This window comes from Peromyscus eremicus, chromosome 2 (genome assembly GCF_949786415.1).
Source record: "Peromyscus eremicus chromosome 2, PerEre_H2_v1, whole genome shotgun sequence".
Lineage (NCBI taxonomy): Eukaryota > Metazoa > Chordata > Mammalia > Rodentia > Cricetidae > Peromyscus > Peromyscus eremicus.
This window is the reverse complement of record NC_081417.1, coordinates 3,671,737-3,690,233: the sequence shown is the minus strand read 5'-3', so window position 1 is coordinate 3,690,233 and position 18,497 is coordinate 3,671,737. Positions and strand designations below refer to the sequence as shown.

Sequence of the window (18,497 nt, the reverse complement as noted above, 5' to 3'; positions counted from 1 at the left end):
ATGGCATTAAAACAGGACTCAAGCATGTTCTGTTGGTGGTTTCCTGCTATTAGTATTGTCAGGTTCAGGTATACAATAATAAATGAAGACTAGATGAGAATAGAATGGAACTCAGCAGGTGCTTTGGGCTGAGTATTTTAGACCACTCATTTTTTTTCCTCTAGAAAACATTTTTGGTAGTTACTGTGAAGTTGGTTTTGTACAAAAAATATTTTACTGAAACTTTACTTCTTTTCTGTAATATCTATATGAAGTGGCCATTATTAGCATCCATATATATATATATTACATGTAGTGTTCTGTCAGCACACCAGAAGAGGGCACCAGATCTTCTTATAGATGGTTGTGAGCCACCATGTGGTTGCTGGGAATTGAACTCAGGACCTCTGGAAGAGCAGCTAGTGCTCTTAACCTCTGAGCCATCTCTCCAGCCCCCCATTTATATATTGAGAGTTAGAAATTTAATTTTTTTTAAAAAATAGAAATTTAACAGATATGTATTGTCAGCGTAAATTTCTATCCCGTGAGCCGCTCCCAAATAAACAGCACAGAGACTTTATGAATTATAAATGCTCGACCAATAGCTCAAGCTTGTTTCTAGCTAACTCTTACATTTTACATTAATTCATATTTCTTATCTGTGTTTTGCCATGTGGTTTGGTACCTTTTCTCAGTACAGCATGTCCATCTTGCTTCTCTCAGTGTCTGTTCAAGACTCCTGACTCCGCCCTTTTTCTTCCCATCATTCTCAGTTTTACTCTCCTGCTTAACTTTATCCTGTTCAGCTATTGGCCAATCAACTTCTTTATTAAACCAATGACAGTGATATATATTCACACAGCATATAGGAATGTCCACACATTTCCCCTTTTTTCTGTTTTTTTTTGGGGGGGGTGGGTTTCTTTGGGGGGCGGGGTTTGAGACAGAATTTCTCTGTGTAGTTTTGGTGCCTGTCCTGGATCTTGCTCTGTAGACCAGGCTGGCCTCAACTCACAGAGATCTGCCTGGCTCTGCCTCCTGAGTGCTGGGATTAAAGGCATGCGCCACCACCGCCTGGCCGCATTTCCCCCTTTTTCAAATCTTCATAGTGAACTAAAGGACTATTCCACAACAGTGTATTGATAAGGACGTTTTCTTTTCACTTCCCAGACCCTCTTAATAAAGCTATTTACTTCAGGGACCTGCTGGAAAAGAAACATTTCAGTGATTTTTATAACTTTGAGTTAGATTGTACAACATTGATCTTTGTAAAATTTTAATAAGACAGTATTAAGCACAACAAGTAAATTTTTTGTTTTCATGGTGGTGTTAAGGATTGAAGCAAAGGCCTTGTGCATGCTGGACAAGTATTCTAATAAGCTTCATTTTCCACCTACTAAATGGATGTTAGTTAAAGACAACAAACTTCTGTCTTGCTTACACAGAATATTGTATTTCTGTGTAAGCATACTGTGGCTTGTCTAAACTGTGGGGCAGGGGTATCGAAGTAAAACCTTTCCATTACCAGACACAACTGTGGTTTTCTGAAGCTATATCATGGCCACCTAAAGCATAGCATCCAGGGTTAAAATAACAGGTGAGATAGAGACAGCTTGTCTGTGTTGGTGCTGGAGTGTGAACTCAAGGCCTTGAACATGTTAGGTAAACTACCCACCATTGCACTATACATCCAGCCCAGAAATAGTTTTTTTTTGGTTTTTCGAGACAGGGTTTCTCTGTGTAGCTTTGCGCCTTTCCTGGAACTCACTTGGTAGTCCAGGCTGGCCTCGAACTCACAGAGATCCGCCTGGCTCTGCCTCCCGAGTGCTGGGATTAAAGGCGTGCGCCACCACCGCCCGGCTCAGAAATAGTTTTTAAAAGACTTGGTGGTGTGAGCACCAAGGCAGAGAGAAGGGGTCTGTGGATATGGCAGCTTTAGGAAGAGATTGTATGATAGAAGAGAATGTCTGTGACAGAAGCTGAGTAATCCTGATATGACTGTGACAGAAGACTTATACACCTAGTCCCCTCAGAGTGTTACTGCCTGGCCACCACATTTTTTTCTAAACCAAAGATGGTACACCACTTCAATCAGATAGTCTGAGTTTTGTCTGCTTCTCTACGGCTGGCTTGAGGACACACATACTTTCCCTTATAAACTCTTGAGTAGGTAGGTACCAACCAGTTAAAGTAATATTCTCTCTCTCTCTCTCTCTCTCTCTCTCTCTCTCTCTCTCTCTCTCTCTCTCTCTCTCTCTCTCTGTGTGTGTGTGTGTGTGTGTGTGTGTGTGTGTGTGTGTGTGTGTGTGTGTGTTTAAACTAGAAGACTAGGTATTATCTGAGAATAAGAGCATCACGTTGGTTGGGTGTTGATGCACAGTGGAAATTTGATTTGTATGTTTCTGTACATATATGCTTATAGGAGGCTGGTATTTTTATTTCAATTACTACTGTTTGTTTATAAGAGTGTATTTATTTTTCAAACATTGCATTGGATACAGGGCGGTGACAGCCCTTTTCTATTAGACATTACTAGGTATTTGTATTTCTGCTTATGTTCATGGATTGGCTACAAACGGTTTGCTAAGAACTAATACATGATTTAAGAACATGTTGATTCTCCTTGAGATCTTCCAGGAAGAAAACTTGTAAGTTCAATCTTAAAGAATTGAAAGATGTTTATTTTGAGACAGGGTCTTCCTGTGTAGCCCTAGCTAGCCTGGAACTCACTGTCTTACTATGTAGACCAAGCTGTCCTCAAATTCATCAAAATCTACCTGCCTCTGCTGTGACTAAAGGCGTGTATCACCATGCCTGGCTTTCAGAGTGTTCTGTACATTAGCCTGAGTAAAGATGGCCAGTAAGTGTGGGGAAGAATTAGGTTTTTTTCCTATTACGAATAACAGGGGGTATTATGTAGCACATATTTAATATATACACCTAAAGAACAGACACTGTGCTGGTTCATGTAGACCTAGTTCATTCCAGTGGGCTTTTAGGAGATGCGTTTGCTTTTGAGAAATCATTCCTTTGGTTATATCAAAAAACAAGTAAACAGGCCAATTTATTGATGAAAACTTCTACTGATATCATTTTTGTCCTGTAGGTAAGGGTAGGAACCTGGAATTTTTTGTAAGCTTTGCTTTTATGTCACAATTATTATTATTATTGCTTTTTAAAAATTTTTTTTAACACAAATGGGAAACAAAAACCTGGCTGTAGACTGTGTCTCAGTAGCTTCTTTCAGTTTCCACCTTGTTTTAGCTAGACTTTTGCCTTCCCTTTTTATTCTTATTTGGCACACAAGGAATATATTATCTGATTTTGAGAAGAGGGCTGGAAGTCAAAATACTTTCCTCATTATCCAGCCTGGAAATGGTAGAAGAGGGATTTGAACCGAATATGTTAACCTTGTTCCTTACCAGTCAGTTGTTTTTATGTCTTTTGGGGGACAAATTATAACCAGGGAGGTAGCAGGCATAGTGGTATATTTCTGTAATTCCAGCTTTCCTCGGGCTGAGGCAGGGAGAGATCACAAGTTCAAGATCATAGCCTGTCTCAAAATAAACAAAAAAATGTAAACATAACCAGGAAGAAATATTTCTGTAGAAGTGGACTGTTTTATAAGACTGTTGTTAATCCAGTACGTAGAGGTACACGTCATATTTGCATTATTTTCTCTCTGAACACTCCCTCAACATTTCTCTGCACATCTGTGATTATGTTATTTATTGGGGGATGGCAGGAGACCAAGTTTGTGTCTTAGGCTGGCTTGGAGCTTACAACAGTTCTCTTGCTTCAGTCTACCCAATGCTGAGATTGTAGGCACCTGTCTGTGTTTATGTTATGTTTATTGTTCTTTTACAGCATTATTAGGCTTACTAAAAACTATCCCGTGTTTTTCTACAATATTTACACTGGAAGAATGAGTAACTGCTCATTTATTATTAATGATAATGGTAAAGTATCTTTTATATACTTTAAACACATTGGAAAATTGTTTCCTTTTGCAGGGAGGGATTGAGATAGGGTCTTTGTGTATCCCTACATGCCCTAGAACTGACTATGTAGGCCAGATTGGCCTTGAACTTGAAGAGAATTTGCTGAGATTAAAGGCAAGCACCCCCATGCCTGGCCATAATTTCCTTAGCATGGGTCCGCATGGGTAGCAGCGCTCATTCTGGTGCGTTCAAAGGACAGTATAATAGAAATTATCTGGCATTGTAGGTTTTCTTGGGTTTGTGCTTGTTAATCCTGGTATTTCTATTGATGCAGTCTAAAAAATAATACTAGAAATAGTATTATTACTGGGTTAAAGAAGATCTGAAATTATAAGATCTTTGCTTACCCTCACAAATACTAATTGCTTTCTAAAATTTATAATTACTTATAATACATTGATCCCTTCATTGTAATGTTGAATATAATTAAAATGATTTTCTCCTTTTATGTTTTATTGTGGAAATTTGAAAATTCACAAAGTTAGTATATTTAGTGAACCTTCTGTATCCTTTTTACTTGTTGGGGAGTACCATTCAACATTTCAACAGAATTCATTTCTGCTAACCTTTCTTGTTTCTTTTTTTTTTTTTTTTTTTTTTTTGGTTTTTCGAGACAGGGTTTCTCTGTGTAGCTTTGCGCCTTTCCTGGAACTCACTTGGTAGTCCAGGCTGGCCTCGAACTCACAGAGATCCGCCTGGCTCTGCCTCCCGAGTGCTGGGATTAAAGGCGTGCGCCACCACCGCCCGGCTTGTTTCTTTTTTTCATCATTTGTTTTCATTAGGCAATAGTTTAAGTCAAGTATCATCTTACATATTAGTTTTTCAGAGCTTATTTTATCCTAACTACTGTGCCTGCCATTATCAACCAAACAAAAGCGAGTTTATAAATACTATTTTAATTAAATGTATTGGGTGTGCATGCTGATGCTTATGAAGGACAGAGGCAGTTGTTCCCTCAAGAGCTTGAGTTAGGGGCCACCACTCAATGTGGTGCTGGGAACTGAGCTCAGGTCTCCTGGAAGAGCAGCAGTAGGAGCTCTTAACCCCTGAGCAACCTCTCTAGCCTTCAGTCTAACAAAATTTTTAACATTTTTTTGGATGATGAAGGTTTGCTGCCCTGGGATTGATTGATTGATTGATTGATTGATTGATTGATTGATTGATTTTTTTACTTTTCAAAACAAGGAAGGTAAGCGGAGATTAGAATCAGGAAAGGATTAAGACTGAGAGTCACTGGCTCTTGTCTCCATCCTGTAGTACCTTCTCGTGTCACAAAGTTGTAGCTGGAAGATTTCCTATGTCCCACCCAGCCCGCAGTCAGGACAAATCTCTCTCACCTGCAGTCCTGCAGCCGTTTCTAAAATAATCATTCAGAGGCTTAATATTGTTTGCAAACTGTATGGTATACAGCAGGCTTCTTGCTAGCTAGCTCTTATAGCCTAACTCAACCCATAACTATTAATCTATGTATCACCATGTGTTCTGTGGCTTTACCTGCATCCCATTACCTTACAAACTTGGATGACAATTTGGCGTCTCCCTCACAAAAACTTTCTCTCTCTTGGATTACCTACCTGGCTATAACCTGACTCACCATAGGCCAGAGCAGCTTCTTTATTTACCAATCATAGCAACCCATATTCACACCATACAGAAGGACATCCAACAGCACAAAGTCTTCAGTTCCTTTCGAAATATTGGTTACTTGAAGCCTATTCAGTGTGAAATTGCAGGAGCCTGAAGATGATTTGATAGATGTCGAGATCAGAGATCAGACCTTTTCAGATAAGATTGCTTCTTCACAGCAGCGGGTACTGTGGGTGCGTAAGGCTGTTTTTGCTGCCTTGCTTTTGTTGACACTGTGAAAAATACATCTTGGAAAGGATTATATGCCCTGTTGATACTATCATTTTCAGAGTAATCTTCCCCCATCACTCTGTGGTTGAACCAGGACCTTGGGCAAGTACCCTACTACTGAGCTACATTTCTAGCCCTGCCCTTTTACTTCCTTATATATTATGTGTCATTCCCCCCCCCCCCCAAAAAAAAAACGTTGTTTGTTTTGGAGCTTTTCTTGTTATTGTTTTTGGGTTTTTTTTTTTTTTTAAATAGCATTAGATATTGATCATGGGACCTTACAGTGCTGGAAATGCAAGTGCATGAGTGCCAATTTTCCCAGTCCTGGCTGATTTTTTGATTGAAATTATGTAGCAAACTCACTTCAGTTCAGTCCCTAGGATTTTTATTTGCTGCATTTCTAACTAAGCAGCCAGGTAACTTCTGAATCTTTTTTCATTTGCAAATAGAAACAACAATAATACTGTTCTACATGTGATGAATGAGGCAGTGTATATAAAGCTATTTAGCATAGAAACAGTATATATAAAGCTATTTAGCATAGTGATTGTAACAATCTTGGTGAGAGCAATGATTGCTAACTTTATATACCACATTCTTGGATGTGTGGATAATTAAAAGCATTTGTGGCCAAAAACATGCACTGACAGTTTTTAGACTACAGTTTTTAGAGCCTTATTATGTGACTCGGTTTCTCTCTGTTGATCTTGGGCAGGACTTTGTCAGCTGCAGTTTATGGGCATGTAGAGAATGATGAGGGTGCAAATTCAATAGGGAGCTTCTGAGTAAAGCTGCTGGTCTTGGAATTCACAGCAGTCATCTCTAATCCACCTCCTCAAAGCACTAGTCTTAGAGCAGTAAAACAGTGCATGAAAACATAGGCTTTCATGTCTGAGTGGATCACGGGTTGCTTCTCAATCTTTTTTTTTAAACATTTTTTTTTTTTTAGAGATTTTATTTATTATGTTGTATACAGTGTTCTGTCTGCATGTGTGCCTGCAGGCCAGAAGAGGGCACCAGATCTCATTACAGATGGTTGTGAGCCACCATGTGGTTGCTGGGAATTGAACTCAGGACCTCTGGAAGAGCAGCCAGCACTCTTAATCTCTGAGCCATCTCTCCAGCCCCACTTCTCAACATATCTTGAGAAGCTGTTACACTTGAGCTAAATAATAAATGCCTGTCACCTATGTGTATAAAGTATGAGGTAAAGGTGTGTGTAGCCTTGCCTAAAGATGGAATTTTACAAGTACAGTGGAATTTATCTGTTTTGTTCTGGTGATTGAAATTCATAGTAGCTTATCTTGGTCATTGCAATGTTATACTCTAATATAGCACCTGATGTGTTTAGTAGAGAAACTGTTAATGAGTAACGACTTTATTGGCAGTCAAAGATGGCATGTAAATATAAAGTAGTGAATAAATATCCTTATAAACAGGATATATTGCCTGATGGGTAAAAGCAGCAAGTTCGTAGCATACTATAGTAGCTACAAACTACTTGAATGTTTCAAGTCAGGAATTGTGGTTTGTTCCTGTAATCCCAGCACTTGAAGCTTGAGCCACACTTAGGGCCAGTTTAGACTGCATAGTGAGACCATTTCTGAACATCCAACAAACCAACAAAAATTGAGTGTTTTGGTATAGCAGTTTTACTTCTGAAAAAAAAATCTGTCTTTTAGAAATAATCCTAAATACAAGAAGTGAGTATATTTTGTAAAATTAAACCCTGAGGGTTAATAAGTAAATACAATGTAGTCTTGAGGGAGAATGCTTTGTTAGGCATTAGTATTGCTGACTGTGCAGCATTTGTGATAATATGAAGGGAAGTGGTTCTAAGATCCATGATGGACTTCATAATGCTACAGAATCTTTTAAATGCTAACAATTACATATTTTCTCTCTTCACAATGTGATAGCCTATAGGAGATCTTGTTCGTCGTTAACTTACAGACCCACATGTTATTTGCTGACAGCTACTTGCCATTCCTACTTTCTTTTCTTCATTCATCAAAAGACTTGTTATTATAAGTACATTTTAGTCAGTGTTAATGTGTTAACTTTTCTGTTCCTGTGATGAAATAACATGCCCCAAAACAACTTATAGATGAAAGTGTTTATTTTGGTCTATATTTCCAGAGGGCTAAGAGTCTATCATGATGGTGAGGCATGGACAAACAGAAGCTGAGATCATATCTTCAAGAGTAACCTGGAAGTGGGGCAAGCTTATACATTCTCAAAGTTATCCATTGATGGACTTCCTCTAGCAAGGCTACACCTCCTAAAAGTTCTATAACCTCCCCCAAACAGTACCACCAATCAGGGACCAAGCGTTCAAATATGTGAGCCTATGGGACATTTCTCATTTAGACTCCACCACATTCCATTCCCCAGCCCCATATGCTCATGGCTGTATCATAAAGCAAAATGCCTTTAGTCCAACTCCAAATGTCCCCATAGTCTTTCTCAGTCTCAACAATTTACAAGCCCAAAGTCTTGTAAGACTTAGGTGGCTCAGCCCGTCCAGCTGACCAGTTAGGAAGGCAAGTTACATGTTTATGTTGGGCCAAGCCAATTTCAAGTCTTTGCTTTGAAAAGCTCCCATTTTTAATAAAGGTGAAAAATATATGAGAAATATTTAATGTATATAGTGTATATAGTATGGAGTTTGCTGTCTTTAATATCTACCATAATTATTGAGGGCAAAAAAATGGAAGCCTTGGATTATGTAACTTTGAGTCAGCACCCATTAACTTATGATACTAACTCCTTAGTTTTCTTACTATAAAATAGCAATATGATCTTTATAGTGAATTTTTTTCCTAAAGATCAAATGAAAGTATTTACAGAAACACATAGAAAACTGGACATGGTAAAGACTGCCTATAATCCCAACATTGGAAATTCAAGACAGGAGAATAAATAAAGAGTTTGAGGGCAGTCTGGGCTATATCCTGATAGCCTGTTTCAGAAAAAAACAAACAAACAAAAAAAAACAAAAAAAAAATCATGAAAGCGTATAGACTAGCTTCCTAGGATGTGGTAATACTTAAAGAATGGTAGCTGCTGCTATCAACTGATTGTAATAAGGTTTACGTAGCAGGAGAGTGGATTCACTTAGAGTTTACAGCAAGGATCCTTTCTCTTTTGTCTTTGGTCCTGTGTGCCCCAGGCTGCCCTGTAATTTGCAGTTCTCCTGCTCTGTGTACTGAATGTTTGTTGATTGAAGTCTGCACTATTACAGCCTTGTGGCCTTGTAAACCCGTATCTTTGAAGGCAGATGGTAGAAGATGGTGTATTAGAGAGGAAGAAATCAGAGACAGATTGAGACTCTGTTGTAAACAAGGAGAATCTGATTTACTACAGTAAATAGGAGTAGGTAATCTATAAATATTTAAGTGTTAGAATTAAAGGATAGCATGTGATATACTAGGTAAATGTAGATTCAATAAGCAAAGAGAAGTGAATAACTAAAAGAAAAGCGAATTAAGAGTTGAGTTTTACAAAACCAGATTGAAGATATAGTATGAAATAAATTGGATATGTTGAGTTTCAGAAGGATTTTATAGACAATTCAAACTTGGGCTAGGTTTAAGAGTTGGTAGTCAGCAATATTAGTATCTACAGCCATAGGAGTAGGCCATATTCTGTTCTACACTGGAAGGAAGCCTGATATTTAAACATATGCATTGGAGACCAACTTTTTTTTTTTTTTTTTTTTTTTTTTTTGGTTTTTCGAGACAGGGTTTCTGTGTGTAGCTTTGTGCCTCTCCTGGAACTCACTTGGTAGCCCAGGCCGGCCTGGAACTCACAGAGATCCGCCTGGCTCTGCCTCCCGAGTGCTGGGATTAAAGGCGTGCGCCACCACCGCCTGGCGGAGACCAACATTATTATCTGCCTTATGCTGTGCTCTTACATTAGTTTTTTCTTTTCTCTTCTCATAACATCCATCTGATGCGGTTGTACTGTATTAATCTCTTGCTGAGTAAAAAATTACTATAAACAAGTTTATTTGAAGCAACATAAATATTTTATCTAGAACCTGTATCTTGTAGGATGATCAGCTGGGAAAAGGTCTGTTTAAAGTCATGTAGTGTCATTGAAAATTGTCAGACTGAGGTTCCTGGCTTCCTGCTGTCCATTGGCCAGGGGCCGTGTGTGTGTGTGTGTGTGTGTGTGTGTGTGTGTGTGTGTGTGTAGAACTGTCTGTATGGCCATTTACTTAGCAAAGTTGATAAAGGAAGTAAACTGTAAGATGGAAGGTTTAATTTTAATAACCATAGACTGTCCTGTTACCTTTTGCTATATTTTATTGATTAGAACCATAGGCTTGAGGCAGTGGAGGGGTAGGTGTTGATTAATGAAAATCAGGATGTGGGGATGCCAGAGATAACTGATGCTTATTTCATGGAGGTTGTCTGCTATTAGGTATTCTTTAAAATTTTTACTCTTGTTTTGTGTGTGTGTATGGATGGATATGAGTATGTGCAAGCCACAGTTCATGTGTGGAAGGTCAAAGAATAATTTGAAGCAGGTGGCCTTATGTAACTCTGGAGCCATCTAGCCCACTCTAGATACTGAAATGGTTAAATAATATGTCTAAGTATCTTAAAGTAAGGAGGGTACATAAAGAGATGGGTCTTCCATAAGGAGTGAGTATTACTCCTGCAGAGTTGTTTCCCAGCACCCGTTTTGAGTGGCTCACTGCTGCCATGCCTGCAATTACAGCTCCAGTGGGATTCAGTGCCTTTGGCATGTTAACCAAGTGCACAAACCCACCTAAAATAATTAAAATCTTTTAAAAAAAATTATGGGGTATTCCCAACTCTAACCTGCCTGTCTCTACAGCCTGGGCTCTTCCTTGTCATGGTTATTTTGATTCTTCTTTAGTATATCTCAGCATGATCTTGAAAAATTCCTGAGCCTCCTGTTACCATGCCTGTCTGATCATTATATTTAACATGTGAAACATGGCTGCAGGAATAGCAGTTGTGGATGTTCATTTGGTGACTTTTGTCTTTAGTGGAGCATTATGGGTTTACATCATAGTTGTGGATTCAGTGAATATGCAGGTGAGAAAAGATACCAAGGTACCAGACCAGGTAGAGAAATATTATTGTAGATGGCAGTTTTAAAGGAAAAAAGAACACTTAACCATATGTTGTTTTGACATTGAATTATTTCTCTATAATGACTCTGAAATTTATCTTTTCCAGTTCTTTGAGATTCACCAGTAGTGCCACTCAGTTGCCAATATCAAGCAAACACATATAAGCCACTTGTAATCTTTTAAGAAAAGCAGTAATACTCTTCACAATACCTGGCGGTAAGTCATGTGCACACCTTCAGAACTGCAGTTTTGATCCACTGACACCAGAGGTTTAAAACCTTGATTTGGGCGGTGGTGGCACACGCCTTTAATCCCAGCACTTGGGAGGCAGAGCCAGGCGGATCTCAGTGAGTTCGAGGCCAGCCTGGGCTACCAAGCGAGTTCCAGGAAAGGCGCAAAGCTGCACAGAGAAACCCTGTCTCAGAGAAAAAAAAAACAAAACAAAACAAAAAAAACCTTGATTTGCCTTTTCTTACCTGAAAATTTTATTTTATGACTCATAAGGGAAGAACATAAACATACCCAGGCTGAGAAGTTAATTTCATCACTTTCATTTGTCTATAGGATTTCTACTTCCTACTTGTTAAAAAAAATAAAAAAACCAAAAGTATTAAAGTCCAGTCTTGGTATTTTATTGATTATGAAACCTTCATAAATGAGGGTGTTTTTTTTTTTTTTTTTTTTTTTTAGTTTTTAAATTGAACAAGTTAATGGCAGAATAGTTTTAAATATTCTCATTTCAAGATCCATCTAGTTTATAGTTAGTGGTAGAGGGTGATCTTTTGTTTTCAAGGATGTGTTTATTTTTATTTTTATATTCTGTGTTATGAGTGTTTGTTTGCATGTATGTCTGTGCCTGATGCCTTAAAGAGTAAGAAGAGAGCATTGGATCTTCTGGAACTAGAATTACATACAGTTGTGAACTAACATGTGAGTACTAGGAATTGAACCCAAGTCCTGCAAGAGCAACAAATGCTCCCTTAAGCCATCTATCTATCTGTCCAACCAACCCCTGGCTGCTGGCTTTTGGGAGTAGAAAGGGGGTTGAGCAGTGGTTCTTGTGGAGTAGTCTGGCTCATAATGGAGATAGAATACAGGGGAAGCAGCAACTAAGTGGAAGGAATTAGGAGAGGGGTGATTTCTTTTAACCTGAAAGTAATGGCTGCTATCTGTCTGTCTCTGGGTGTGTGTGTAGACAGTGTATGGTGTATATGTATGGTCCTGTATCCAGGCGTGGAGGCCAGAGGAGGATCTCAGTTGTCCTGCTCTATTACTCTTCTACCTTATTCCCTTGAGACAAGATCTGTCCCTAAACCTAGAGCTAGGTTGGTGGCCTACAAGCCCCAGTGAGCTTCCTGTCTCTTTCACAGTGCTTGGATTATCAGCTTGCTCATGGCCTTTCCTGCTCTTACAAAGTGCTTGGGATTTGAACTTAGATCCTTTTGCTTAAGCAGCATGTGTTTTTACCTGCTGAGCCATCTTCCTAGCCTAGTAATGGCTACTTGTTGTTTCATTTATACCCTGAAATAGGAAGAAGGAGGAGCAGTGCCTTTGAGGGTTAAGTTTTTATTTGTTTTGAGATCAGAATCAATGCTTCCTAGGCTGGCCTGGAACTTAATTAATGTGTAGCCCAGGCTGGCTTTGAACTCAAAGCCATCTTCCTGCCTTAGCCTCCTGATTGCTGGAATTACAAGTATATAAACCTTCATACATACACACACACACACACTTTTTATGTTTTAATCTTCAAGGATTAAACCTAGAACCTTTCGTATACAAATCAATTATTCTGTTCAACTACACCTCCAGGTTCCTAATTTTTTTATTCTGAATATAGAAAGCAAGAAAAATTATACACATTGTTTTTCTAGTGATGGGCTTTTTTCTTCCTATAAATAAGTCAACTGTCCGATGTAGAACTGTTACGTTTCTCATTAGTCTCATTTAAAAAAAAAGAGTTGACTTCATTGTTCAATTTATTTATCTTAAAATCAACCTACATTTTATTTTTTTTGTTGTATAGTAGGACTGTTTCATCTTGGTGATAAAGATATTAAAAATTATTCTTGAATTACTCCCTTTGTTTTTCCATTTAGGAACTGCATTGGAGTGTGAGGTACAGCTCACAGATTCCAGAAAGATCATCATGAAGTTATATGTGTTTCTGGTTAACACTGGGACCACTTTGACATTTGACACTGAGCTAACTGTGCAAACGTGAGTTGTATTTCACTTATCCTCTGGTTTTCCATCTTGAATTTATATAAAAAGTTATCTTATTTTAAGAAAACACCCTACTGTGATGGAGGATGGCACAGTCAATAAGAACACCTGCCTTGCAAGCACAATCTGAGTTTAATGTTCAGAGCCCACATAGGAATGACAGTTGTCACAGTGTGTGGTTGTAATCACAGTTTGGGAAGATTCCTGGGACTCACTGGCTAGACAGTCTAGCCTTAATTTGGTGAAATTCAAGACAATGAGAGATGCTGTCTCCAAGGAGGTAAAATCATCTTCCTGAGGATAACATAAAGTTGCAACTTCCTGTGCATGTCATATGTACCCACACACATGTGCCTACACAGACAAACATTTAAAAAAAAAATATTTCTAAAACAACTTGGAGCTAGAGAGTTGGCTTAGTGACTAAGAGCTATTGTGGCTCTTGAAGAGAACATAGTTTCAGTCTCAGCTGAACTGAACTGAAACATGGCAGCTAACAGCTATCTATATCTCCAGTTCTAGGGGTTTCAGTAACCTCTTCTGACCTCTTCAGCACTTGTGTAATGCACAATACACATAAAAATAATCTGTAATGAAAAAAATAACCATCTGAGCATGGTGAACACACTTTTTGTCTCAGCAGTCACTGTGGAGGTTGGTGGATATCTGAGTTCCATGTCAGCCAGGGATACACAATGAGACCTTGTCTTTAATGAGACCATGTCTTTAAAAACAAACAAACAAAAAAACAGTGGCCCTATAACAAACTCAAGTTTCTTTTCCCTACTTATCATACATAATTATTATCATTCTGAAATGCAACACTAAAATTCCTTAAATTGTGCTTTGTGACTTTTGCATGACTCTATTTGTCACAATAAACAAAAAGGGTACTTCCAAACTAAAAGTTCATTAGAGCAATGTGCATCACTTTGCAATTTTCAGTAAATTCTTTGTTTTAAAACTTGAGCTGCATTTTATTTGGGTGTGTGTATTTATGTGTACCAAAGGTGCATGTGTGGAAACCAGAGGACAATTTGTGCAAATTGGTTCTCTTTACCATCTAGGTTCTGGGGATTGAATTCAGGTCATCAGGCTTGAGAGCAAACACCTTTACCCACTGAGCCATCTTCTCCATTTGCTGCTTTTATTCTGTGTGAATAAAGTCAGTGGATTTGTTTGGCTTATTAATGAGATTATAAAATAAATGGAACATCCAGATTAGTGCAGCTCATTTCTAATCATTTTCTGCTTTGACCAAGATGTCAAATATTTGGCTGAATATTCTCCTAAGCTTATAAAATGCAAATGATAGTTCTCAGGGCAAGGGAAAATTAATTTGAGGTCTCATAGGAAGAAGAAACAAGTAGTACAGACCATTTTCAAGGCTACTTACTTTATAGTAATGATAGCATTACAGAATGATGTCATACTGAATTTATTACCAATAGCTTGAATAATATTTATTTTGAAAACAACAGGGACAGGACTGGAGAGATGGCTCAGCACTTAAGAGCACTGTTGCTCTTGCAGAGGAGCTAGGTTCTGTTCAAAGAACTGACATGGTCACTCACAACCACCTGTAACTCTAGTTCCAGGGTATCTGGTGCCTCTTCTGGCCTCTGTGGGCACAAGACACACACGTGATACACAGACATATATGTGGGAAAAGCACATATACACAAACTAAAAAGGTTTTTGGTTATTGTTTGTTTGTTTGTTTTAATGGCACTAAGGTTGCAGGAGGGCCTCACATAGTTCTACCTCTCCCTAAAGGTCCATAGTCAGTTAGGGGTATTGGAGGCAGGACGATATTTTCTTTAGTAGTGGGTCCACTGGTAAGCTGCTTATACTCCTGTGCATAACCCTTTACCCACGCTCTCAAAGTAAACCTAATTAAACTTTAAATAAAAAGTCAGCATGACAGTAGAAGAAAGATGGTAAGTAGCTGGAAAGATAAAGGAGACTAATGAGAGTGGAAGGGAGATAATAAGAGGGAGAAAGTGAATATGAAAATGTATAGAAGTGTCATAATGAAACAAATTATGTATAATTCATACGTGCTAATACAAAGCTTTTGGAGAGCTAGCTTAGTGGGTGAAGGAAGTTTCTGCTGTGCAAGCATGGGGACCTGAGCTTGGATTCCCAGTGTCCATGTAAAAAACCTGATGTTTCAGTGTATGCTTGTAACCCAGCCCTATGGGGGGAAAGGGGCAGCATACAGAGATAAATGAATCCCTAGGGCATGCTGTTCACTCAGTCTAGCCAAAACAGTGAACTTTAGGTTCAGTGGGAGATCCCATCTTCAAATATATGGTGGAAAGCAATGGAGGATAACACCCAGCATCAACCTCTCATGTCCACATACAGGCACACGTGAATATACCAGAACATACACCAAATACACATACACAGGTGCCACTAAGCGGTTATTTTGATTTTTATTTCGTTTCATACATGGTGTATGCTTGTATACATGTTCATTTGTATACATGTGTATGTGCACATATGTATGGAAGGTAAAATCAAATATAGATGTTTGATATCTTGCTCTGTCACCCTCTACCCCTTTTCCTTGAAACGGGGGCTTTCATTGAACCTGGAGCTTTCTGATTTGACTAGACTGGCTAGCCAGTGCATCCCAGGGATCTGCCTGTCTCCTCCCTAGTGTTGAGGTTACAGACATGGACTACCACTTACTTCCTGCTTTTATGTATGAGTCCTGGGAATTCAAACTTAGTTCCTTTTGCTTTACGGTGGGCACGGCACTTTACCCACAGAGCTATCTCCTTTGCCCTAATTTATGTTTTAAATACATTCGTTTTCATTGATTCAGTTTTGCTTCTAAAAGGGTGACTTTTCTCACTATATAAGGCTGGTCTTGAACTTGCTCTTCCTTCTGGGAGTGCAGATTACAACATGTCACTATGGATTATTATGAATTTTTAAAGGAAGGATTTTTCACATGGTTTAGACTTAATATACTTTCTATAATGTGAAAATCTTAACACAAATTCTGGGTTCTGAGGCACTCTACCAAACTAGACACCATATGTATGTCTGTTTATACCTTTCACCATTATGCAAAAAACCCTGAAAAGTAATTGTATGTATTGCCTGTATTTTTAGATGTCACACTTTTAGATGTGACAGAAAAGGCATTTAATTCACTGACAGCCAGTTGACTGTGGTATCTAATTTTAAAAATAGGAAACTATTACTACTGGATTTTGTTTGTTTGTTTGTTTGTTTGTTTTTTGGAGAAAAATGTTAGAATGAAATTCAGTAACATTATGATGTGTGTGTGTGTTATTTTATGAAGTGCTGCTTTTATAAAAGCACTAGGCATATGTAAATAACTGGATTTTGTTTTTCTAAGTGTGGCTGACCTTAAGCATGCCATTCAAAGCAAATACAAGATTGCTATTCAGCACCAGGTGCTAGTGGTCAATGGAGGAGAATGCATGGCTGCAGATCGAAGAGTGTGTACCTACAGCGCTGGAACGGTAGGTGTCAAGGAGTTCTAAACTGCATATTCTGCCTTCTCATCAGATGGGGAGCAGGGACTCTGTTCTTGTATTGAGCAGTGTGCAAGTTCATCATTTATAACATTTTTATTTTTATTATTTCTGCATTTTTTTGTTACAGGACACAAATCCAATTTTTCTTTTTAATAAAGAAATGATCTTATGTGACCGTGCACCTGCTATTCCTAAAACTACCTTTTCAACAGAAAATGACATGGAAATAAAAGTTGAGGAGTCTCTTATGATGCCTGCAGTTTTTCATACTGTTGCTTCAAGGACACAACTTGCAGTGGTAAGATCTAAACACTCTTTTAACTAATTGCTTCTGAAAGCATTCAAGTCTAGCTAGCAGAGAAGTCAAAATTACTTAGTTACTATGAAAAACACCCACCTTTTTTCTCCTCTTAATTTTTTTTATGTTCTATGTTAGTGTATGTGTGCACGCACGTGTGTGTGCTCATGCATGTGAATGAAGATTATGAGAACATAGAGATCAGAGAATATCTGGTGGCAGTAGGATGTTTTTCCACAATATAGCGCCTAGGATTGACTCAGCTGCTTGGCAGTGAGTGTCTTTCTGATAGTTGTTTCACAGGCCTCTTCTACTAAAGTGCAGGGTTGAAGGTTGGGGCTAAAGTTAGGTGGAACAATGTTTAAGAGCATGCATTGCTCTTCCAGACAACTTGACTTTGGATCTCAGAACTCATGTCAGGTGGTGCACAACGGCCTGAAGCTCCAGCTCTAGGGTATCTGATGCCTCTAACTTCCATAGGAACCTCCACTTATCTGGCATGCACACACATTCACAATTGAAATTAATAGAAACAAATCTTTAAAAATTATTTATTCATATTTTATGGTTAATCTACCTAGTTGTAAAATTTTAGTCCTCTGTGTTCCTAGATAGTGTGAGAAGGACGTCTTAAATATGACTTGGCCAGCATCTCCCCAAAATGAGGATAGTCAGGTAATTAGTTGATTAGGTACCCATGTTAGAACAGACACTAGAGCTCAGGTAACTTTAGTAAAACAGATCCATTTCCTTATTCATTTCTACTTCTTGGAAAAGGAACTGTAATCCTTTCCCATCCATATGACTTACCGATCCATACTTTCAATCCCCATATATTGTTGCTAATTATTTGATTTTCCTGTTTTGTTATAGTATTTCTTTTTGTTTTTAGATAGAGTCTCTCTGATCTCTCTGTAACTCTTGCTATCCTCAAACTGTCAGTCCTCCTGTCTTAACTTTCTCAGTCCAAGAATTACAAGCATGCACTATGCCTTGTTTTCTCTTACAGTTTACTTTTACTTAACTGTAGTGCCATTGACTCTAAGTGGTCAAGAAGCTGCTGTGTTTTACTTTTAGATACAAAAAAATGTATCTTAGAACATGTGAAACAACACAGTTTTTATTGTATTTTTAGAAGGTAAACATTTAGTAAAGTTTCAGTGTTGGTTAGTAAAACTTAGGACTGGACAGAGGTTCTTGTGGCAGGGAAACAGATGAGAAGAATTCACACATTACAGCCAAAGTGGCAAACTGGAAGCAGAAGGGAGTGAATGCGGATGAAGCTGCTGTTCAGCCTAATAGTGAGCAGCAGGCTTTCATTTGATTTTTCTTGGAGTGGGCTAACCTTTTGATATTTGTCTATTCATTAGTCATGGACTTTAAAAGATGTTTTTCTTCTTGTGCACAACAAGCATTGTGGTTTGGGATTGGCTGGTAGTAGGAGGTGACTTCACCCAGGATTATTGAGTCCCTTCTGTTGCTGTTGTCATCATCATGATAAAAGACTT

General features: G+C 38.4%; 1 protein-coding gene and 1 non-coding gene across 6 annotated transcripts in view; both read left to right on the top strand.

Annotated features, from left to right (window-relative positions):
- Rb1cc1 (RB1 inducible coiled-coil 1) overlaps nucleotides 1–18,497 on the top strand; it is a 70,043-nt gene that overhangs the window by 14,039 nt on the left and 37,507 nt on the right. For 4 of the 5 annotated variants that reach the window (XR_009377492.1, XR_009377493.1, XM_059253800.1 and 1 more), the window contains exons 2-5: nucleotides 11,054–11,163; nucleotides 13,044–13,164; nucleotides 16,550–16,676; nucleotides 16,819–16,989. Coding sequence is in view for 3 of the 5 variants with exons in the window: in XM_059253800.1 (XP_059109783.1) it covers nucleotides 13,094–13,164; nucleotides 16,550–16,676; nucleotides 16,819–16,989 (369 nt within the window). In the remaining 2 variants the exon portion in view is untranslated. The remainder of the gene's footprint in view (nucleotides 1–11,053; nucleotides 11,164–13,043; nucleotides 13,165–16,549; nucleotides 16,677–16,818; nucleotides 16,990–18,497) is intronic. The other variant, XM_059253801.1, reaches the window with a different exon arrangement.
- Nucleotides 4,136–4,256, top strand: LOC131905425 (small nucleolar RNA SNORA8). Its single transcript, XR_009377937.1, has one exon. It is a non-coding gene; the product is annotated as a small nucleolar RNA SNORA8 (small nucleolar RNA).